The sequence below is a fragment of the Lygodium microphyllum genome, chromosome 9, assembly GCF_053477565.2.
Source record: "Lygodium microphyllum isolate KBCC chromosome 9, Lygodium_microphyllum_v1.1.10, whole genome shotgun sequence".
NCBI classification, from domain to species: Eukaryota; Viridiplantae; Streptophyta; class Polypodiopsida; order Schizaeales; family Lygodiaceae; genus Lygodium; species Lygodium microphyllum.
Genome location: NC_141143.1, coordinates 15,493,163 through 15,517,363, shown reverse-complemented (window position 1 = coordinate 15,517,363; position 24,201 = coordinate 15,493,163). Strand labels below are relative to the sequence as shown.

Below are 24,201 nucleotides of genomic sequence, written 5' to 3'. Positions count from 1 at the left end.
TACCATCTAGGTAACTGTCTAGCATCTTGACTATGTGCAAGCTCTTGCTGAATTTCAGATTCAGCATGATGCTGAATATTCCGATCAGCCAATGGCTGAATTTCTACACTTTCCATAGGAGCAGCTGGCTGAACATTGGGTTCATTTTCTGAAGCTCCAGCTGAATCACCAAACGTAATGGGCAGCCGCCCTTTAAAAACATCACGGGCAGCCTGATATGTGTCCAAACCAGCCAAGGATAATTCTGATTTTTCATAAAAAATAACATCCCTGCTGACAAAAACCTTCTTTGTAACGGGATCATAGAGTTTGTAGCCTTTGCTTTCATTGCTATATCCCATAAAAATGCACTTAATAGCCTTGTTGTCCAACTTTTTTCTAAGTACCTGTGGAATATGGGCATAGGCAAGACACCCAAAGGTACGAAAGTGACCAACAGATGGTTTACGGCTGTTCCAAGCCTCAAAAGGTGTGATGGTCTTCAAGGCTTTGGTAGGGCATCTGTTCAAAATATGGCAAGCACACATGACTGCTTCCATCCAAAAACTATGAGGCAAGCTCTTTTCCTTCAGCATACATCTAGCCATCTCCATGAGTGACCAATTCTTCCTCTCTGCTACCCCATTCTGCTGTGGAGTATAGGCAGTAGTGTACTGATGGACTATGCCTTTCTGCTTCAAAAAAGAATTTAGCATAGAGGACATGTATTCCCCCCCTCGGTCCGAACGAAGAGTCTTAATTTTGCATCCAGATTGATTTTCAACAAGTGCACTGAAAGCCAAAAATGCATCATACACTTTTGACTTTTTTTTCAAACAGTAGACCCAGCAAAAACGTGTAAAGTCATCAATGAATGTCACAAAATAATAACAACCACCCAATGACATTGTTTGCATAGGCCCACAAACATCTGAATGCACCAACTGCAATCTGGTTGTTGCTCTGAAAGCAACATCACGGGGAAATGAGAAGCGATGCATTTTTCCCAAAATGCATCCCTCGCATAAGTGCTCAGGAGGTGTCTCCAAGAGAGGTAAGCCATCCAGCATTTGAGTACGCTGCAAAAGCATCAAGTTGCCAAAGTTTACATGCCCCAAACGAGCATGCCATAACTCCGCCTGTATCGTAGCAAGAGTAAGAGTGGATGTCAAGTATGTTGACTGATCTACTGAAGGAGCATCCAACTCATATAAACCATGACACAAAGATCCTGTCAAGACCAAAGTCATGTGTTCTTTATCTCTAACCATGCAATAGTCATCATCAAATGTGACCTCCAAACCACAACCTGCCAGAGAAGAAATAGAAAGCAAATTATTCTTGATTCCAGGCACAAACAAAGCATCCTGCAGGCGGAGAATAGAGCCATCAATGGCTGTGAGCTGAATCTCCCCAATACCACGAACAGGGTATGATGCATTATTGGCACACTGTATAGATTTCCCAATGGGAGGTGCACTAACTGAGGCAGACAGATCTGTGCGAGATGTAATATGTCTAGAAGCACCACTGTCAAAGAACCAAGTGTCAGCATCCTCTGTAGAGCTAAGTGCTCTATCGGCCCAAGAAATGTCATAACTGCAAGTGTAAAAACAATAGTCCCTGTCCACAACAAAGGACGTGAACTCACTAGCAGTGGAAGGAGTAGTAGAAACAGACATTCCTGACTCCTTCTCTTTGGCAATGCACTTCCTGCACTCAGTGATATAGTGGCTTGGCTTCTTACAATAATGACATTTTTCTTTTTTAGCTTACGTCCCCCCTTGTGTCTGATTCTGCGATGTGCCCGAAGTGCCGGAACTCTGTGGAGCATTTTTCACCTTGCTGTTTTTGCCTTTCTGTCTTGCCACAAAAGCCTGCTCAGAGACTATAGCATCCACACCACTATTTTTCCTTGTTTGCTTCTCCTCTAGAAGCAAACTAACCAGCTGAATCTCCCCAATACCACGAACAGGGTATGATGCATTATTGGCACACTGTACAGATTTCCCAACGGGAGGTGCACCAACTGAGGCAAACAGATCTCTGCGAGATGTAATATGTCTAGAAGCACCACTGTCAAAGAACCAAGTGTCAGCATCCTCTGTAGAGCTAAGTGCTCTATCGGCCCAAGAGATGTCATAACTGCAAGTGTAAAAACAATAGTCCCTGTCCACAACAAAGGACGCGGACTCACTAGCAATGGAAGGAGTAGTAGAAACAAACATTCCTGACTCCTTCTTCTCTTTGGCAATGCGCTTCCTGCACTCAGTGATATAGTGGCCTGGCTTCTTACAATAATGACATTTTCCTTTTTTAGCTTGCGTCCCCCCTTGTGTCTGATTTTGCGATGTGCCCGAAGTGCTAGAACTCTGTGGAGCATTTTTCACCTTGCTGTTTTTGCCTTTCTGTCTTGCCGCAAAAGCCTGCTCAGAGACTATAATATCCACACCACTATTTTTCCTTGTTTGCTCCTCCTCTAGAAGCAAACTAACCAGCTGAATCTCCCCAATACCACGAATAGGGTATGATGCATTATTGGCACACTGTACAGATTTCCCAACGGGAGGTGCACTAACTGAGGCAAACAGATCTCTGCGAGATGTAATATGTCTAGAAGCACCACTGTCAAAGAACCAAGTGTCAGCATCCTCTGTAGAGCTAAGTGCTCTATCGGCCCAAGAGATGTCATAACTGCAAGTGTAAAAACAATAGTCCCTGTCCACAACAAAGGACGCGGACTCACTAGCAATGGAAGGAGTAGTAGAAACAGACATTCCTGACTCCTTCTTCTCTTTGGCAATGCGCTTCCTGCACTCAGTGGTATAGTGGCCTGGCTTCTTACAATAATGACATTTTCCTTTTTTAGCTTGCGTCCCCCCTTGTGTCTGATTCTGCGATGTGCCCAAAGTGCCAGAACTCTGTGGAGCATTTTTCACCTTGCTATTTTTGCCTTTCTGTCTTGCCGCAAAACCCTGCTCAGAGACTATAGCATCCACACCACTATTTTTCCTTGTTTGCTCCTCCTCTAGAAGCAAACTAACCAACTAAATAAAAGTGAGTGGGTGCTTGGCAATCCTCATGGTGAGGTTCAATGCAGTATGAAAAGACAAGTATGAAGGAGGTAAGGAATTCAAGGTGGTGGATATGAACTGTGTATCCGAAAAGTACTCATCTACATTCATGAGCTGCTCTCTCAAGTCCTGAAGCTTATTCAAGTGATCCTGCATAGAATCACCCTCATTCATCTTCAAAGTCTCTAACTCTTTCTTCAAGAAGGAGATTCGAGTCTCATTCTTTCCTGCAAACATATGCTCCAAAGTCAGCCATGCATCTCGTGAAGAAGATGCTGAACGAATGTGAGGGATGATGGACCGCTGAACTGCCAAAGCAATCAGCGACAAGGCCTATGCATCACGTGTATCCCAAGCTTTTTGAGCTGCAGTTCTTGGAGGAAGTGGCTGAAGTGGAGCGGGCTGAGGTCCCCGTTGTCCACGTGCTCCTTGAGGAGGAGGAGTAACGGGAGCTACAACTCCCGGTCGAGTTTCCTCTCCACTGACAAAATCCCATAAATTCTTGGCCACTAATACATTCTTCATCATGAATGACCATAGCAAGTAATTGTTTCTGTCCAATCTGTCTTCCTTGGATACATACGTAAATACATCACCTCCTTGATTTTCCATGATGACAAATTTCCAAAGACAAATGAGCAATGTCAAAGTAGTAAGGAGTGGAAATTTGCAAATTTCCAGATATTGTAGCAAGCACACTTCTGCAATTAATGTGCAAGGGCGTACTCTATCAAAAACTGTCTTTTAATGCATGCTTCCCAAGGTGCAAACAGTGCTCAGCAACACTGTAATATCAAAATCCCCAAAATTTTTGCCAAAAAATTTGTTTAAAACAGTCTTTCTGTGACTGTAACAGTAGTTCATATGCAACTGTCCTCCAAATACATAAAACTGTCTTTTAATGCACGCTTCCCAAGGTGCAAACAGTGCTTAGCAACACTGTAATATCAAAATCCCAAAAAAATTTGTTCAAAACAGTCTTTCTGTGACTGTAACAGCAGTTCATATGCATCAAATTTAGCCCACACTTGTATTCTATATGCGGTGCCTGCTGCGTATGAACCTTCTCTGCCAGAAATTGATTCTGGAATAAAGGGATAAAATTTTTGTTAAAAAAATACCTGACGTGGTCAGGGCGGACACCGGTCAAACGACGGGTTGCTGACGTGGATTGCAGGCGGACGATCAAATGTCAGGTCGTTGGTCAGATTGTAGGCGGACGGGACAGTCAAGCAGACGTTTACGTTGATAGGGCGTGTTTGGTAACGCCTGCAGCTGGCGGCGCTTCAGACAGACGGGTGGGCAGCGCTCAACAGGCGAGCGGCTCTCTGACGACAGGGCACAGGCGGGCGGCTCTCTGGTGACAGACGGGTGGTTCTCATGTGACGAGCGGGCATGGCCAGAGGCAACGAGTTTGGCGGGCGTTCAGTCTGGCAAGTGGTGCCAGGTAGGTGCAGGACGAAGTGCTGCAAGACAGGGGGCACTGGTCAAGCTGCTGTAGTACAGGACGCAGATCGAGCTGCTGCAGGACATGGCGCATATGTGGTGGTCTTGGGGCTATGGCGACAGGGAGTAGAATTGGACTTGAGCAGAAGACTTAGCTGAGCTGAACAGAGCCAATGCTTTGATACCAAATGTGAGATGGAAGGATCGAGGTACAGCTAAGAGTGCAGTAGACAGTGTGAGAGTGAGAGAGACAGAGTGAAGCACGACACCAATCCAATAGACTGAAAGAGTGTAACATGAAAGTATAAAGTACAACCCTTAAATCTTGGGGTTGTAGGGGGTGTTCACACCCGACACACGGTAAGTGCCCATAAGTGTGTAACATAAGCACATAAGCACATACGAAAATAAGACTATAAGTCTGGGGGAAAAAACCTCTCCTACCGAGAGTAAAAAGTGCCCCAGTGTCCTACTGATCACCGACACTCCTATATGAGCGTAGGCGTAAGTGAGGCGTGAGTCAAATACCCAACAAGGCCATCAGTAGGGGGTCCTTTACTACTTCCCAGTAGGTAGTGAAGAAGGCCTTAGAGAGACCATCCTCTCTCGGGCATTTTTGCCTGTCCTATGTATGGAATGCCTCCTCTAGTTCCTTCTCTGAGAAGGGGGCTAGGAGGGAGCGTCCCATCTCCTTTGTGACGAGGGATGGGATGTTATCCTAGACCCAGTGTCTACATCGCTGTCCTCTAGCTGAGGCTGTCTCCTACTGGAAGAGGCGGCGACTGCAGTAGTCGGTGGCAATCTCCCTCACCTCGTCTGGGCTAGAACGGATCCTCCCATATTGATCTTTGTGACGAGGGACTGGATGTTATCCTAGACCTGGTGTCTACATCGCTGTCCTCTTGCTGAGGCTGTCTCCTGCTAGAAGAGGTGGCAACTGCAGTAGTCGATGGCAATCTCTATCACCTCATCTGGGCTAGAATGGGTCCTCCCATACTGATCTCAGAGGCTGCGTATCTGCTCTCCTGAGGTGCGAGGCTGGTGCATCTGGAAAAACTCCTTGCACATCATGTTCCCCTTCCGTTCCCAGAAAGCTGCTCAGGTGGGGAAAGAGAACTCTGAGCGCCTATCCTCTAGGCCAGCAATGGTTGCTCGCGCACGCACCTCCTGTGCATGGAGAGTGGGATCCCCTGGTGCCTCCTGTAATAATCTCTGTGTGGCTGCAAGGTCCCACCGGAGTGCTCTCTCCTCCTCCCAGCTCTGCTACCTGGCCTGTATGGCTGCCTCTTGGCAGATTATACTCGACTTAGCTAGGACCTCTGCAACCTCCTCTGTGATCTAGTCTCTCCTGCCCCACTCTCTGGTCCAAATCTGCTCTATCCGTCTCGTCACCTCCTCCCTCCTATAGATCGAGTCAGGGATCCGACAAGATCGTGCATCTAGGGCAGATGCTAGGGAATCTACTGTCAGGAGAATCGGGCGATGATCGGATAACGTGGTGCCTGCCAACTGCCCAATCTGGCCTCCCCGAGAGTCTCCCCACTCTCCCACATAAAACCTGTTCAACTGCTCCAGCAGGACTCCACCTAGCCACATGTATCCCCAAGAGAAGTCCAGCGACCTCTCCCTCTTGTGGAAGGCAGGGTCTCTCCAAGCATTGCGTGCTCCTACTGCCAGTAGAAAGACCTCCCATGCCTCCTGCTCCTCCCCGGCCATGCCCTGGTAGTTTCTCCCCTTGCCCTACTGGTCCTTCAAAGCCTCCAGGTTGTTGATGTCTCCTCCAACAATCCAGGAGTCCACCTCTGGGAATCCTTCCGCGATCTCCACCCAGAACTTGCTTGTGCCCTAACCTCCATAGGGGCATAGATATTAAGGACTCCAAGGCACGAGTCCCCAATATCCAATCTAATCCATAGCACCCTCCCTGCCACTATCGTTCCGTGGTCTCGTACACAAGCGGTAAGACTTGGACCAATAGAGGTGCATACGCCTCCACTCCTACCGTGGGCACTTATGGCATGCTCCCAGTAAGTGTGTGAGCTGGCTAGGAGTACCTTCCCTACCCGTTGGGCGTGGGTGCGGGTAAGCTTGTGCTCCTATAGAAGTAAGTTGTCGATCCATCTAGCAAGGGCAGGCTGCAGCCCCTGCCGAACAATTGATTTCCTGGAACCACGTGCCCCACTGTAGTGGAGGCTATTCACATTCCAGGATGCAAGGTGTAAGCTCATGAGGAAACCTGTGATTGACCGAACAGGCATCCGTTCGGTGTGAAGGCTGCTGATGAAGAGGAGGAGCTATGAGGCATGCAGATACGCTTTGCCGTCGGTCTGGACGGCGAACTCCAATCCCCCATGGTGGCCCTCGGCCGAACTATAGGGGTGATAGATGTTCCGGGTGGTACTATCAATGCATCTATCAGCCATGCTGAGAGTCGAGACTCTATGCACTGGTAGAAACAGGCCGCTTGTGCCAGGGGCCACTCGATCACATCCCTTGGAGCTCTCCACTATGGAGGGGCTCGAAAGATAATGCTCAGGTGAGGAACCTCGGCACCAGCCCACCAGTTAATATCCATCATGCAACCAGGCCACTGCTGTGCAAACAATGCTAGTCCTTCTTCTCCCATCCACTTGGAGGTGTGGTCCGCCACCTAACTCTTCAACTCTTCCTCTATCTGTGTCGTCGTCCACTCCCCTGAGTGAGAGGACTGAAGAAAAAAGGCATAGTTTGGTCCATCCGGTGGTGCTAGTAGATGGATCTTGTTGCTCCTTGACTTGCGAAACATGAAGATCCCCATCTCTAGAGGTAGTGGGAACTCTCCGCGCTCGGCAACTCTCAAGTATGACCATGGGCCACTGCGGAAGAACTCTTGTGGCAACAGGTGTGCCTATCTCGGGAAAGTGTGACGAGCGGCAGGGGTGGATGAGCTGGTGGCTGTATGGGAGGGGGAGGACTGCTGGTGCGAGGAGGATATAGGCGTGTGTGGCTCATCACCTCCTGTGGGAGGAGGGGGGGTGGGTTTGGGAGGGATCGCCTGAACCAGGTGCGGATCAAGGGGGGTGCTCGGTACAGGGGGTGGTGGGGGCGAAGGATGATCGAGGGATGGTGGGATGGACGGCGGTACATGGCGCGTGTGGGGGGGGGGGGGGGGCTGGTGGCCCTGGAAATGGGGGGATGTGGGCCAGGGTTAGTGGGGGGGGGTGTATGGGATGTGGGGGGAGGTGGGTGTGGGGGCTGTGGGGACTCAGGAGAGGTAGTTTGTGGCGCGGGTGGTGGATGTGGGGGGCTGCGGTCCTGTCGGGTGGGGCAGGCAACAGGGGGGGCTGTGGAGTGCTCTGCCGAGGGGGCGTCGCTTGCCCACTTGCTCCCTGCTGCCTAGGCTAGGTTTGAGATGTTGGCTGTGCCCCCCCTGTCATCTCCCTCTCTGTTGTCTCTAGACCCATGTGAAGCCATCAGCGTCCACCTGCGGGCCTGTCGGCGGAGCCACCTTGGCTCCGAAACGCGTGTAACCTGTTGCCTGATGTCCAAAGTCGTGGCAGCGCAGGCACTGCCCTGGGTGCCCCGTCACAATGACCTATTGCCTAAAGGAGTGCCAGCCTGCCTCAATCTCTGGGAACTGTGGGATATTCTTGACCTCTTTCACTGCCACCTGTACCTTTGGGACTCCTGCAGCTGTCACTGCATCCGCGAAGGATGCGGGAAGGATAGTGCCGAAGAGTCGTCCAAAGTCTTCCACCAACTGGTGATACTGTATCGCCAGGCCGGGGAAAAGAAGGGTGACCGGGTGCCGAAGAAACTTGTGGAGTGCAAATGCCTCCACAGTAAAGCCACTGTACCAAGGTATCATGTATAACCCCCTTCGTGGACACATATAGTGAACTGGCAAGCAACTCGCGAGCTACGTCAGCCGAGCTGAGCCTAACCATGAAAATCCCTTGGCCCATTAGGACCGCCTCCATGATTTGCGCTGTGCCGATGCGCAGCGTGGAGTGACGCCAGTCCTGAAGTTGGGCCCTGGCTGGGGAATGTCCTACTACCTGACCATAAATCACTATTTTCTTTAGCTCCAGCTCCTTAGCTCGGATGGCTAAGAGTTTCTCCTCAGAGAGGATGACACGCAAAGTGTTTGACTAGGGGACACTCGCTAAGTGCACTGGCGTCTGACCAGAGGTTTCCATTGCACGACCCTTCTGAGGAAACTACGAATCACGTCACAGTGCTACCTGAGGGGGAAAGTTGCTGTAGGGGAGGAAGCAACTTGGAGGGTGGGGGGAACAATGGCGAGTAGGGGAGGGCTGCTGTTTTTGGCAGTTTTGGGGGGGGGGGGGGGAACTAGCAGGGTGGGCGGGGGGGAACTAGCAGGGTGGGCGGGGGGGTGGGGACAGCAAGGCGGGCGGGGGTCGGGGGGACTAGCAGGGGGGGGGGGGGGGGGACGGAATGGTGGGGAGGGTGGAGCAGGTGAAGAAGGCGGCTGAAGCCATTGGTGGGGGGGGGGGGGGGGGGGCGAATTGTCGGGGCGAAGGGGAAAGGGAGATGAGTGGGGCGTGGGCTATCGTGAACCGTCGAAGGGGGGGGGGGGGGGGCAGCTATGTCAGTGTGAAAAAACTTGCGGGCGCGATCAGACGTGACGGGGGTAGGGGTGCTTGTGACGTGACGGGCATGAGCTAGATGTTCAGCTATTATTGGAGTGCATACTTGTTTACTTTCCTTTCTAGTGTGCACTTTCACACAAAGGCACTTGCTTCATAACAATTGTCTAGTGTAAAGCTACTCCAGCTCTAGCCATATCTCAGGAGCACCTATCAAATGCTTAATGTGAGCCATTATGGCTAGTGTGCATGAAGAAATAGGAACAAGCAAATGCGGGCATTCAATTTGTCCCACTGTGCTAGGGCCTTCTCCAATTGTAGCTTCTATGTTAAGAAAGGGTAGAAGGTTCTTTGATTGTCAAATGGACTTGTCTTTAGTCACGAGATCTGCCAAATTATAAGACTTCAAGATAGTCTTCATCATTACTTGCCATATGCTGTATTTTCACCATCAAGCTTTTGATCTTGGGGAAGAGCCGGTAGGATTGGAACCTTATGGTCCATGATGGCCTGAAATTCCATATTAGCCTTTGAAGACATGGTCATTGAATAAATCTGCAAGAACTGGGTAGCCCCTTTTGACTTCGAAAAGGCAACTTGCTAGGGCTTCCTTCAGTCATCCCAAACGAACTCTAACTCTTGGAGGTGATTAAAAAACCAATCTAATGCAAAAGGCTGCAAGGGCAGCCATTCTCTTGCTTTGATAGCCATTTCTACATACAAAAATGGCAAGTAAGGCTCCTTTTCATGTGTCTTTGCTTATTTCAACCTTGTGTTGATGCATAGCTCTCCCGATTGCACCTGAATGCTGAAAATATAGTCTTGGTTTTGTGCTGAAACTCCTTTTCAGGTCTACCCATGGTCAATCAGCTCCTTAATGTTGCTTTGATACCATATCAAAGTATCACAAGGATGTGTAGTTTTAATGCCTACCCTTGGCATTATTAAGTTGTGCACATGTGAAGTGCAAATTAGTTAAGTCACAATAACACCCTAAGTAATCCCAATGAACAATGGATGGTATTGGCAAAAGTTGTAGAAAGTTATGCCGTACTTGGCGTTAGTTTGAGGTCTAGGCCATTAATTGGGCAATTGAATGTCTAGTGGTGACATTGTAGAACTCGCCCTATGCCTCCACGAAGGGGGTCATCTACATGGTTCCTTGGTATAGCGGCTTCATTGTGGAGTCATTTGCGCTCCACAACAGATTTCTCAAACATCCAGTCACTTTACTTTTCCCCGTACTGGCGGTAGAGTACCACCTGTTAGTGGAGGACTTTGGATGACTCTTCGGCATAGTTCTCCCTGCCTTCTTCGCGAATTGAGTGACAGCTGGAGTCCCAAAGGTATGAGTGGCCATGAAAGACACAAAGGATATCCCCAAGTCCCTAGATATTGAGGCAGGAGGTCACTTCTTTAGGCAGCAGGTCATTGTGACTGGGCAACCAGGGCAATGCTTGCATTGCCACGGCTTTGGGCATCAGGAAGCAGATTGTACATGCTTTGGAGACAAGGCGTCTTCGTGGATAGACCCGCAGGTGGATGCTGACGACTTCATACGGGTCCAGAGACAACAGAGAGGGCGACAACAGGGGGGGCCGCAGTCAGCTTCTCAGACGTAGTCCCGACACCAGGGAGCAAGAGGGCGAGCAACGCCCCCTCGGCAGTGTACTCCGCAGCACAGTGCCCCCCCCCCCCCCCCCCCCACTCGCCATGTACCTCCGACCATCCCACCATCCGTTGATCCTCTTCCCCTCCACCACCCCCCTTGCCGAGCACCCCCCCTTGATCCACACCCATTTCAAGAGATCCCCCCTAGACCCACCCCCCCTCCTCCCATAGGTGGCGATGAGCCACACATGTCCACATCCTCCTCGCACCAGCAGTGTTCCCCCTTCCACACAGCCACCAGCTCATCTATCCCCGCCGCTCGTCACACTTTCGTGAGACAGGAAAAGTTATTGCCACAGGAGTTATTTCGTAGTGGCCCATGGTCCTATTTGAGAGTTACAAAGCACGGAGAGTTTCCACCACCTCTAGAGGTAAGAATCTTCGTGGTTCGTAAGTCAAGGAGGGGCAAGGTCCATCTACTAGCACCACCGGATGGACCAAACTACGCCTTTTTCCTTCAGTCCTCTCACTCAGGGGATTGGATGATGACAGATTGAGGAGGAGTTAGGTGGTGGACCACATCTCCCAGTGGATGGGAGGAGAAGGGCTAGCACTGTTTGCACAGCTGTGGCCTAGTTGCATGATGGACATTAATTGGTGGGCTAGAGCCGAGGTACCACACTTGAGCATGATCTTCCGAGCCCCCCCACAGTGGAGAGCTCCGAGGGATATGATCGAGTGGCCCCAAGCACAGGGGGCCCGTTTCTACCAGTGTACAGAGTCATGACTCTCAGCATGGCTGATAGATGCATTGATAGTACCACCTGGAGCATCTATCACCCCTTTGGTTCTGCGGAGGGCCACCACGGGGGACTCGAGTTTGCCATCCAGACCTTCGGCAAAGCGTACTTGAATGCCCCATAGTTTTTCCTCCTCATCAGGAGCCTCCACACACCGAACATATGCCTCTTCGGTCAGTCACAGGTTTCCCCATGAGCTTACACCTTGCATCCTGGAATGTGAATAGTCTCCACCATAGTGGAGCACGTGGTTCTAGGAAGTTGATTGTTCAGCAGGAGCTGCAGCCTACCCTTGCCGGACGGATCGACATCTTACTTCTATAAGAGCACAAGCTCACTCTCACCCAGGCCCAGCGGGTTGGAAAGGTACTACTGGCAGCTCGCACACCTACTGGGAGCACGCCATAGGTGCCCACGGCAGGAGTGGAGGCGTATGCACCTCTATTGGCCCGAGTCTCATCGCCTGTGTACGAGACCACGGGACGATAGTGGCAGGGAGGGTTCTATGGATCAGATTGGATATTGGGGACTCGTGCCTTGGAGTCCTCAATGTCTATGCCCCTACGGAGGTTAAGGCATGCAACAGGTTTTGGGGGAAGATCGTGGATGGACTCCCAGAGGTGGACTCTTGGATCGTTTGAGGAGACTTCAACAACCTAGAAGCTTTGGAGGACTTGCAAGGCAGAGGCAGAAACTACCACGGCATGGCTGGGGAGGAGCAGGAGGCATGGGGGTCTTTCTACTGGCAATAGGAGCATGCGATGCCTGGAGAGACCCTGCCTTCCATAAGAGGGAGAGGTCGCACGCGATGCCTGGAGAGACCCTGCCTTCCATAAGAGGGAGAGGTCGCTAGACTTCTCCTAGGGATACAGGTGGCTAGGTGGAGTTGTGCTAGAGCAGTTGTATAGGTTTTATATGGGAGAGTGGGGTGGCTCTCGTGGAGGCTAGATTGGGCAGTCAGCAAGCACCACGTTGTCCGTCGATCATTGCCCGGTTCTCCTGACACTAGGTCCTCCAGCATCTGCCCTAGACACACGAGGTTGTCGGATCCGTGACTCGATCTATAGGAGGGAGGAGGTGACGAGACAGATTGAGCAGGTTTGGACCAAAGAGTGGGGCAGGAGGGATTGGATCGTAGAGGAGGTTGCAGAGGCCGTAGCCGAGTTGATCAGAATCTGCCAAGAGGCGGCCATACAGGCTAGGCAGCAGAGCTGGGAGGAGGAGAGAGCACTCCGGCGGGACCTTGCAGCCATGCAGAGATTATTACAGGTGGCACCAGGGGATCCCACCCTCCACGCATAGGAGGTGCACACATGAGCAGCCATTGCTGGCCTAGAGGACAAGCACTCAGAGTTCTCTTTCCGCACCTCAACAGCTTTCTGGGCGCGGAAGGGAGATACGATGTGTAGGGAGTTCTTCTAGGTGCACCAGCCTCGCTCCTTAGGAGAGCAGATATGCAGCCTTCGAGATCAGTATGGGAGGACTCGTTCTAGTCCAAACGAGGCGATGGAGATTGCCACTGAGTACTACAGTCGCCTGTTCCAGCAAGAGATAGTCTCAGCTAGAGGGCAACGATGTAGACAATAGGTCTGGGATCACATCTCATCCCTCGTCTCAGAGGAGATGGGACGCTTTTTTCCTAGTCCCCCTTCACAGAGAAGGAACTAGAGCAGGCTTTCCATACATAGGACAGGTAGAAATGCCCGGGAGAGGATGGCCTCTCTAAGGCCTTCTTCACTACTTACTAGGAAGTGGTGAAGGACCCCCTACTGATGGCCTTCTAGGAGATCTTCACTTTGGGACAGATGCCAGGGAGTCTTTCGGCAAGCCCTTAAAGGGGGAGACAGGTTGGAGCTTTCCCATTGGAGACCAATCACATTGTTGTCAGTGGCCTATAAGGCACTAGCAAAGATGATTGGTAGGTGACTACACCCCGTGCTTCCAGACATCATCCATGATACATAGACAAGCTTTATCCAAGATAGGAGCATCTTGGACAATGTATTCACCTTCTTTGAGGCGACAGAGTGGGCTCAACACAGTGGGCAGAGACTAGCCATACTACTCTTGGATTTTGAGAAAGCTTATGACAGGGTTGATTGGAACTTCCTAGAGGGCACCATGGTGAGGTTGGGTTTCCCCCAAGCTTGGATTCGCGGGGTCTCCGTACTTTACAAATCAGCCACCAGCAGGATTCTCATTGGTGGTAGGCGTGGGGAGGAGTTTTGGCTGGAGAGATCGGTACGGTAGGGCTGCCCCCTAGCCCCGTACCTTTTCCTTCTCTTTGCAGAGGCAATGTTCCATTTCGTCAGGTCACATGTGAGCAGATTACGTGGCCTCCGACTTCCAGTTAGAGTGGAGACTGAGTTGTTAGACTCAGAGTATGCAGATGACACAACACTTTACATAGAGGACGATGAGCTGATGCTGGAGAGAGTGAGGCTGGCTCTTGAGGTGTTCTGTCTTGCAATGGGAGTGAAAATCAAGTGGCGAAAGTCAGTTGGTTTCCTCACAGACCCGGACTCTAGCATGGAGTGGGGCATCCACTTGGGATTTAGATGGGTGAGTAGAGGGCAGCAGACCGGTCTGGTACCTAGGGTTCCAAGTGGGACTCGACATTACTTCCATCCAGTAGTTTCTTCCTGTCCTTAATTCTATTCGGAGGAAGCTAACCTGCTAGAGCATGGCTCGCCTCTCACTAGCTGGCCAAGCCCTGATGGTTAACCAGGTCCTCCTAGTGATGGCCTGGTATATCTCCTCGTGTTGGTGCTTCTTCTTATCCTCGGTAGTGTAGCTTCGCCGCCAAGTGCGGAACTTTCTTTGGTTAGGGTCAGATGGCTCCAGGCATTCTAGGGCCAAGGTGGCATGGGTGACCATCATACAGCACCAATCAGAGGGAGGGCTTGGGATCATAGACCCAAAGTATCAGAGTATGGCCCTCTTGGGCAAGCTAGTTGTCTGCGGCCTCACACCAGGCGGGTAGACCTGTAAGGTTTTATTGCAAGAGGGTCTTCAGGATTGTAGACGGAGGCTTGGCGGTGAGTGGAGGTCGTCCCTGAGATGGATCTTCACGTCAGCCCAAATCACCCCCCCCCCAGATCATCTTTCCTACGTAGCTTACTTTGCGTGTGGTAGGGCCTCTGTAAGGTCGTAATCGAGAGCCCCCTAGGCTGCTAGGAGGAGATAGATCGTCAATCGCTGATATGGAACCCCTAGGTCAAAGATCGAGAAGGGGCACAGATTGGCGAGTGCCCCCACATCGAGTGGGCTGGTTGGGAGGCTGGCCCAGCTCGTACCATTAGGACATGGTGGGAGGTGTACAGGATGGCAGATGAGGAGGTGCTGCAAGGAGTATTTGGCTGCCAGAGAGGAGTGGAGTTGAGGAGAAGGGAGATAGACGCAACAATATCTCTGGAGTGGCTTGGTCCCCCAATACGAGTTTCGATAGAGCCCAGGGAGGTATGGGCCGCCAGGTTTTTACCAGCAAGCACCCCCCTACACGTGGCAGGTAGAGTGGGCAACGCCCCGCAAGGGACTTTCTTCACCATTCAGGAGGGGGGAGTTTGGCCCTTGACAGAGGGCAGCAGGATGAGGGGATAGCTACCCTTTCGTGGAGGAGGATTCGGGTGGTGGGCCTTCAGGGAAAGACATGGCGATTGGACCCCTATGTTTTCTGGAAGGAGCTCAGGGAGTGGCACCTTTGGATCTGGGAGGGCAGACCACTTGATGAGCTGGAGTGGGATCCAGGAGAGTGGCTATGGCTAGCCACTGCAGTCGCCAAGAAGCCACCGAGGTTCTTGGAGTACACTGCTAGGATTAGCAGACACCTACTGATGCAAGAGGATATGGATTGGGCGTTGTCACGTAGCAGGCACTGGGCGGAGCACAGCATCATGGAGACATTCCAACGGATCTTTTGGCGTTGCCTATGGGATAGCTGGAGGCCGAGGAGGGTATCGTATTTCTTATGGCTGGTGGCACATGGAGGCTTGGCGGTGGGAAGTTGGCTTGCCCAGATGCAGGAGGGAGGTTGTAAGCATTGCACACAACAGCCTTTGGAAACCCCAAAGCACTGCCTTTGGTCATGTGAGGAGGCGTAGCTCGTGTGGAGAGGAGCATGCCACATCCTTCGCCATATAGCACCGAGTCTTGGATGTATCGCATGGGAAGCTTTCTGCTCAGGCAGTCAACCAGGGCCATCACCTTCTATATGAAGTCGGGATACAGGACACGATATGCATCATCGAGGCAGGGTTGTGCGTAGTGGTCGGTTTGGAGGCTCTACCCATCCGCCAAGTACTGGAGCCCAGAATAGACCACTCTGAGGTATGGGAGATCATAGGGAGTCTTACTAGATGGCATATCTGGAAGGCGCGGTGTCAAGAGGCTTTCGGCAGAGAGAGACTTTCAGTACAGGCGACCTTAGCAAAGCTCTAGACCTCCATTATCCACTCCCTCTACAGCCGTTGGGATCAAGTGCAGGGCGAGTCCAGGGCTCATCAGGAGCTCCGTTGTCATTTCATGCGTACTTGGGGTAGCCAGGACCTGTTTTTTGTGATGCAGGCAGGCAGTCCCAGATAGCGATACACCCCCCCTCCATGGCTTCTTGCCCCTATTCCCCCTAGACTGCCCTGAGAGGCTTGTATACATGATTTATTTGTGACTTTGCATCAGCTCCAACTAGTCTTTCCCCCAGACCGCCCTGAGAGGCTTGTATATATGATTTATTTGTGACTTTGCATCAGCTCCAACTAGTCTGTTGAGCATGAGCGTTCCGTTGTAATTAGTTCTTTTGAGTAATATAATCAGCCACATTTTATTTGCAAAAAAAAAAAAACCACATTAATTGTAAACAAGGCTGCCAAGTGTAAAAGGGATTGCCCCTTGTCAAAATTACCCATGCAAGTTGAGAGAAGCTTGTTTGGAGGTTGTTTCAAGGTCATTCTAGTATTTAGAGGTTGAGGGAGAAAGAAGCCGGCAGCAGATGAGCTCTAAGAGAGGCAACAATTGATCGTATAGCACAACAGGACATGGAGAGATAGGACTCACTAGTTGCATTGGGTAGGTTTTACTCCCCTTTTGAAGTTGTTGGTGCCACCATAATTGGCATTAGTGCTACTGTTCAAAATATACTCTTTTCAGCTAATTCTCTCTCATCCTTTGACATTCCCTCGACAATTCTCAGCATATTCCACCCATTGGTGAAGAGAAATTGAAGAATTGATGAAACTCTAATTTGCAGCAGCGATTAGGGTTTCCACAGCCACCTTTGGCTCCATGCTCAATTACTAAGGACCCAGGTACTTGGTGTAGCGGTTCAAGGCATTAATGTGCGGTTGATCCAAGGAGTAGCCCATTCTCAAATTATTGTGGCCCACATGCAAAGGATCTCCAAACTGAGCCCGGATTGTTGTACTATCAAGGGGTAAATTGTGCAAAAGCAGTGCTGGTCATTTATGACAGCTATTTGGATTGAAGATTGAAGGAGATCAACCTATATCTTTGTGTACTTCAACCTTATAGCAATATAAGATAAAGAAATACTGCAAGGGGCACCAATTGTTGGGGTGAATCGGGTGTCGTTGGCTGTCCAAGATCAAGTAGTACAATGTGTATTTCCAGATTTGTGTATCTTATGCTTGCTGTAATTTGAGTTAGATTAGGTTATTGTCACCCTTGCCAAGAAGGAAGGGTGGTTTTACAAAGTGCTGCGATGAAAAAGCATATGGTTGGATTGAAAGAAAGTAGTGAATGCAGAGTGAAGAGAGAGAGAGAAAGAGACAGTAGAATGGTGAAGACTACAGAAACATGGATGCTGAATACAAAAAGCAGTATGTACAAAAGCTGTGAGAGTATGTACAGCTGAAGATATCTCTACCTACACAAGGCACAAGTGTATGGAGACTGGGGGCAGCATACTATAAATAGCAGAAAGGAAAATCAAGAAAAGTATGTAGTTGGCCTGAATTAAATGCAGGTGACTGCAGCAAACTGGTCCCGACCAGCCTGTCATGTGGTAGGTCTGATTGCCTGCCATCTGTACAGTTTTCCGCCCTTCTCAGTGCACTGCCCGTACGCCCTTCTGCCCATCATTGCCCTGGCTGACCTGCTGGTGACGAACACGATGGTGCTTAAGATGCCCTGCCCAAACCAGTGCCCATCCTGGAGGTGAGTAATTTTCTAACATATATATAGTAGGTTGGCCTGGTTTTCAACATTTATTTGTTGCCATGGCCAAATTAAGAGCTTGTGCCTATTAGTGCTGCGTGATTTTTTGGATTGTCATCATCCCTAGCTTCAGCTGCCTCTATTCTCTTGCATCAAATACATCCTTTTGTCTCTTTTGCCACATTTGGGTGCCCGCGGTCCAACAGTGTGCACCGGCTTACTGTAGCAGCCTTGTATTCAACATCCTGATCAGTGCATAGTTGGTACTCTCTTTGCTAGCACTCTTCTCTCTCTCTTCCCTTCTCTTTGTATGTTCATGATCTACTTCCATTGTGCACTCTCACATGGTATCATCGACGAAGGAGAGGAACCACAGTTGCAGTGAAGCATTCATTGAATTGCTGTGATTGACGCCAGACTACAGCGTTTACAGCATGGCGTGGTCATCCTACTATTAGTGTTGGTTTTGATTTCTCCTACCCTGAAGACCCTTCTAGAACAGGCTTCCCTCTTTTCATAGCCATCATAGCAGGCATTTCACTTGTTTGGAGCTCCTCCACAGCAAAACATACCTTTTCTGTCCTTTTTTGTAGGTTATTTGAAGGACATCTTGTTAGCAATATATATTTCACTGATGTTTTGGCATTTATTGTGCTTTGTATTGAACTCCTTATGGGGAGTGGGGCAGTCCATTTTGGGGATAGCTCATTTGTTTTTGGTCTCTCTCTAATCATTAATGTCTATATATATACTCCATTCTTGTATCATCAGATCACATCCATCTGGAAAGAGGAAGTCTCAATGTATTGCTGGTCACTATATGTACCATTCACTTGTGTGGTCTGTATGGCACATTTGTTGTATTGTGTTATGGATTCCATTGCCTGTTCGATTATTGTTCGAGTTCTTGTGTTCTTTGCAGTGTTCTTCTTCATTCTTTGTGTTCTTGCAGTCTATTAGAGCAACTTCTCTTGCTTCCAATGCTGCCCCCTATTTTGCAGTGTTCTTCTTCGTTCTTTGTGTTCTTGGAGTCTATTAGAGCAACTTCTTCGTTCTTCGTTCTTGCAGTCTATTAGAGCTGCCCCCTATTTTGTCACATCTATAGTTGATTGTACAATTAGCAAGAGCAGGTGGAACGTCAATATGATGGAGGCCATGAGCATAGTTGTCAAGTACGAAAGGTACGATACGGTACAGTACGATAAAATATAGTACTAAATAGTACCTTAAGATTTTATAAGGTACAGTATGATATTTGTACGAACAAAAATTAACTTGATTATTTTGGACTAAAGATAATAGAATAGATGTTTAAAGTCTAAATAGCAATGCTATGAGAGTATATAAGATGAATATTTAAGGGTAACATGCCAAAACCTCATGCTGCAATTCACAAAAAAAAAAAAAAAAAAAAACGGCTCAACCTCGTCACGTCGCGCACGCTACCCCCCCCCCCCCCTGCCCCGTCTGATCGTCGCGTCCCGCCGGATCCAGCGCCATCGCCAGCGCTAGGGCCATCGCCATCACCATCGCCATCCCCCTCACTAGGGCCATCGCCATCGCCACCCCCCTTGCCATCGTTTGTGCCCCATCCCCCTCGCCATTGCCAGGGCCCCATCGCCATCTCCCTACGCCACCGCTTGCGTTTTCCGCGCCGCCTGCGCCCGCCCATCCTAGCCCCATTTTTTTCTCCCCTGGCCGCCGCCCCCGTCCCCACCTATCTTTTCCTCCCTCCGCCCCCTCGCGTGCTGCCTCGCCTAGAGGCTTGGCCCCTTGTTAGACTGTCACACCACCGCCATCAAAAAAAGAAATCCCCCTCTCCCCCCCCCCCCCCCCCCCCCTCTAGTTGCTCCCTCCCCGTGCAGCAACTCCCCCTCCAGTAGCACATCAGCATGATAGGTAGGTTCTCCCAGAAGGGACGCGCAATGGAAACCTATGGTCAGATGCCGGCGCACTCAGCGAGTGCCCCCTAGTCAAACACCTTGCACGTAGTCCTCTCTGAGGAACAGCTCTTAGCCGTCCGAGCTAAGGAGCTGGAGCTAATGGAAACAACGATTTATGGCCAGGTAGTAGGACATTCCCCAACCAGGGCCCAACTTCGAGATTGGCTTCACTCCACGCTGCGCATCGACACAGCGCAGATCATGGAGGCGGTCCTATTGGGCCAAGGGATCTTCATGGTCCGGCTCAGCTCGGTAGACGCAGCTCGCGAGTTACTTGCCAGTTCACCATATGCGTCAATGAAGGGGGTCATAAACATGGTCCCTTGGTACAGTGGCTTTAGGTGGAGGCATTTGCACTCCACAATAGGTTTCTTTGGCACCCGGTCACCCTTCTATTCCCCGGCTTGGCGATTGAGTATCGCCAGTTGGTGGAAGACTTTGGACGGCTCTTCGGTACTATCCTTCCTACGTCTTTTGCGGATACAGTGATAGCAGCAGGAGTCCCAAAGGTACGGGTGGCACTGAAAGAGGTCAAGAATATCCCACAGTTTCTAGAGATTGAGGCAGGCGGGTACTCCTTTAGGCAGCAGGTCATTGTGACTGGGCAACCAGGGCAGTGCCTGCGCTGCCGCTACTTTGGTCATCAGGCAGCAATTTGTACGCATTTTGGAGCCAAGGTGGCTCCGTGCACAGGTTTGCAGGTGGACGTTGACGGCTTCACACGGGTCCAGAGACGACAGAGAGGGAGACGGCAAGGGGGGGTGCAGCCAACTCCTATGACCCAGCCTCGTCAGAAGGGTGCTAGAGGGCGAGTGACCCCCTCTTGATAGAGCACTCCACAGCCCCTCCCTGTCCGTCCCACCAGACAAGACCGCAGCCCCCCACATTCTCCACCCGCGCCATAGACTGCCTCGCCTGAGTTCCCACATGGCCCTCACCCACCTCCCCCCTCCCCCCCCTATTGACCTTGGCCCACAACCTCCCCTTGCCAGGGCCACCCCCTCTCTCCCCCCACACCCACCATGCATTTCCATCCATCCCACCATCCCTTGATCCTCTTCCCCCCCATCAACCCCTGTACCGAGTACCCCCCCTGATTCGCACCCAGGTCAGGTGAGCTGTCCCAGACCCACCCCACTTCCTCCCACAGGAGGTGATGAGCCACACACACCTACCTCCTCCGCGTACCAGCAGTCTTCCCCCTCCCACACAACCACCAGCTCATCAGCCCCTGCCACCTGCCACACCTTCCCGAGACAGGCACAGCTGTTGCCACAAAAGTTCTTCCACAGTGGCCCATGGTCCTACCTATGAGTTGCGGAGCGCGGAGAGTTCCCACTAACTCTAGAGGTGGGGATCTTCGTGGTTCGTAAGTCAAAGAGGGTCAAGGTCCATCTACTAGTACCACCGGATGGACCAAACTACACATTTTTTCTTCAATCCTCTTTCTTAGGGGAGTGGACAACTACACAGATTGAGGAGTTGAAGAGTCAGGTGGCGGATCACATCGCCCAGTGGATGAGAGATGAAGGATTAGCACTGTTTGCAAAACAGTGGCCAGGTTGCATGATGGACATCAAGTGGTGGGTTGGTGCCGAGGTCCCACATTTGAGCATTATCTTTCGAGCCCCTCCACAGTGGAGAGCTTCGAGGGACGTGATCAAGTGGCCCCCGGCACAGACGGCCCGTTTCTACCAGTGTACAGAGTCGCGATTCTCAGCATGGCTGATAGATGCATTGATAGTACCACCTAGAGCATCTATCACCCCTATGGTCCGGCCGAGGGCCACCATGGGGGACTGGAGTTCACCATCCAGACCGGCGGCAAAGCGCACTTGCATGCCTCACAGTCTCTCCTCCTCATCAACAGAATCCACAAACAGATGCCTGTTCGGTCAGTCACAGGTTTCCCCATGAGCTTACATCTTGCATCCTGGAATGTGAATAGTCTCCACTACAGTGGGGCACGTGGTTCCAAGAAGTTGATTGCTCGGCAGGAGTTGCAGCTTGCCCTTGCCGGATGGATCAACATCTTGCTTCTGTAGGAGCACAGACTCACCCTCACCCAGGCTCAGCAGGTTGGGAAGGTACTTCTGGGCAGCTTGCACACTTACTGGGAGCACGCCATAGGTGCCCACGGCAAGAGTGGGGGCGTATGCACCTCTATTGGCCCGAGTCTCACCACTTGTGTACGAGATCACGGGACGATAGTGGCAAGAAGGGTTCTATGGATCAGATTGGATATTGGGGACTCGTGTATTGGAGTCCTTAATGTCTATGCCCCTGCAGAGGTTAGGGAGATCGCAACTGGACTCCTAGAGGTGGACTCCTAGATTGTTGGAGGAGATTTCAACAACCTAGAGGCCTTGGAGGACCAGTAGGGCAAAGGTAGAAACTACCAGGGCATGGCTAGGGAGGAGCAGGAGGCATGGGAGGTCTTTTTGCTTGCAGTCGGAGCATGTGATGCCTAGAAAGACCCTTTCTTCCATAGGAGGGAAAGATCGTTGGACTTCTCCTAGGGATACAGGCGGCTAGTGGAGTCCTGCTGGAGCGGTTGGACAAGTTTTATGTGGGATAGTGGGGAGGCTCTCGTGGAGGCCAGATTGAGCAGTTGGCAGGCACCACGTTATTCGATCATTGCCCGGTTCTCCTGACACGACCCCCTAGCATCCGCCCTAGACACACGATCCTGTCAGATCCCTGACTCGATCTATAGGAGGGAGGAGATGACGAGACAGATAGAGCAGATTTGGACCAGAGAGTGGGACAGAGGGACCGGATAGCAGAGGAGGTTGCAGAGGTCCTAGCCGAGTCAAGCAGAATCTGCCATGAGGCAACCATATAGGTCAGGCAACAGTGTTGGGAGGAGGAGAGAGCACTCCGGTGGGACCTTGCAGCCACACAGAGATTATTGTAGGAGGCACCAAGGGATCCCACCCTCCATGCACAGGAGGTGCGCGTGCGTGCAACCATTGCTGGTCTAGAGGATAGGCGCTCGGAGTTCTCTTTCTGCACCTCAGCAGCCTTTTGGGCGCGGAAGGGGGACACGATGTACAGGGAGTTCTTCCAGGTGCACCAGCCCCGCACCGCGGGAGAGCAGATACGCAGCCTTCGAGATCAGTATGGAAGGACCTGTTCTAGCCGAGATGAGGTGATGGAGATTGCCACCGACTATTACACCTGCCTTTTCCAGCAGGAGACAGCTTCAGCTAGAGGACAGAGATGTAGACAGCAGGTATGGGATCACATCCCGTCCCTCGTCACAGAGGAGATGGGACACTCCCTCCTAGCCCCCTTCACGGAGAAGGAACTAGAGGAGGCTTTCCATACATAGGATGGGCAGAAATGCCTAGAGGAGGATGGCCTCTCTAAGGCCTTCTTCACTACCTACTTGGAAGTGGTGAAGGATCCCCTACTGAGGGCTTTCCAAGAGATCTTCACCTCAGGACAGATGCCAGAGAGTCGCCCTCCCCAAAGGGGAAGACCGGTTGGAGCTCTCCGAGTGGAGACCGATCACCTTATTGTCAATGGCCTATAAGGCATTGGCAAAGATGATTGGTAGGCGACTACGCCCCGTGCTTCTAGATATCATTCATGACACACAGAAAGGCTTTGTCCAGGATAGGAGCATCCTAGACAATGTATTTACCTTCTTTGAGGCGACAGAGTGGGCTCAGCACAGTGAGCAAAGACTGGCAGTACTACTCTTGGATTTCTAGAAAGCTTATGACAGGCTGGACTAGGATTTCCTAGAGGGCACCATGGTGAAGTTGGGATTCCCCCACACTTGGATTCGTGGGGTCTCCGGCCTGTAGAGATCAGCCACCAGCAGGGTTCTCATAGGTGAAAGGCGAGGGGAGGAGTTCCGGCTGGAGAGATCGGTCCAACAGGGCTATCCCTTGGCCCCATACCTATTCCTACGCTTCACAAAGGCGATGTCTCACTTCCTCAGGTCACATGTGAGCGGACTACGCGGCCTTTGACTTCCAGTGAGAGAGGAGACTGAGTTGTTAGACTCAAGAGTACGTAGACGACACAGGACTCTACATAGAGGACGATGATGTGATGTTGGAAAGAATGAGGCTGGCTCTTGATGTGTTTTGTGTTGCAGCGGGTGCGAAAATCAACTGGCGAAAGTTGGTTGGTTTCCTCACAAACCCGGACTCCAGCACGGAGTGGGGAGTCCACTTGGAATTTAGATGGGTGAGCAGAGGGCAGACCGTCCGATACCTAGGGTTCCAGGTGGGACTTGATATCACTCTTGCCCAGTAGTTTCTTCCTGTTCTAGATTCTATTAGGAGGAAACTGACCTACTGGAGCACGGTTCGCCTCTCACTAGCCAGTTGAGCCCTGGTGGTTAACCAGGTCCTCCTAGCGACGGCCTAGTACATCGCTTCATGTTGGTGTTTCTCCTCATCATGCGTAGGGCAGCTTCGCCACCTAGTGCGGAATTTCCTTTGGTCTGGGTCTAATTGCTCTAGGGATTCCAGGGCCAAGGTGGCGTGGGCGACTATCATACGACATAGGTCAGAGGGAGGGCGTGGGATCATAGACCCAGAGTATCAGAGTATGGCCGTCTTGGGCAAGCTAG

The 24,201-nt window shown here is 51.1% G+C and overlaps 1 protein-coding gene across 1 annotated transcript in view; it reads left to right on the top strand.

Annotated features, from left to right (window-relative positions):
* LOC148030814 (uncharacterized) overlaps nt 1–24,201 on the top strand; it is a 148,004-nt gene that overhangs the window by 106,168 nt on the left and 17,635 nt on the right. The window contains exon 6 of the mRNA XM_087685624.1: nt 18,736–18,848. Coding sequence (XP_087541750.1) covers nt 18,736–18,848 — 113 coding nt within the window. The remainder of the gene's footprint in view (nt 1–18,735; nt 18,849–24,201) is intronic.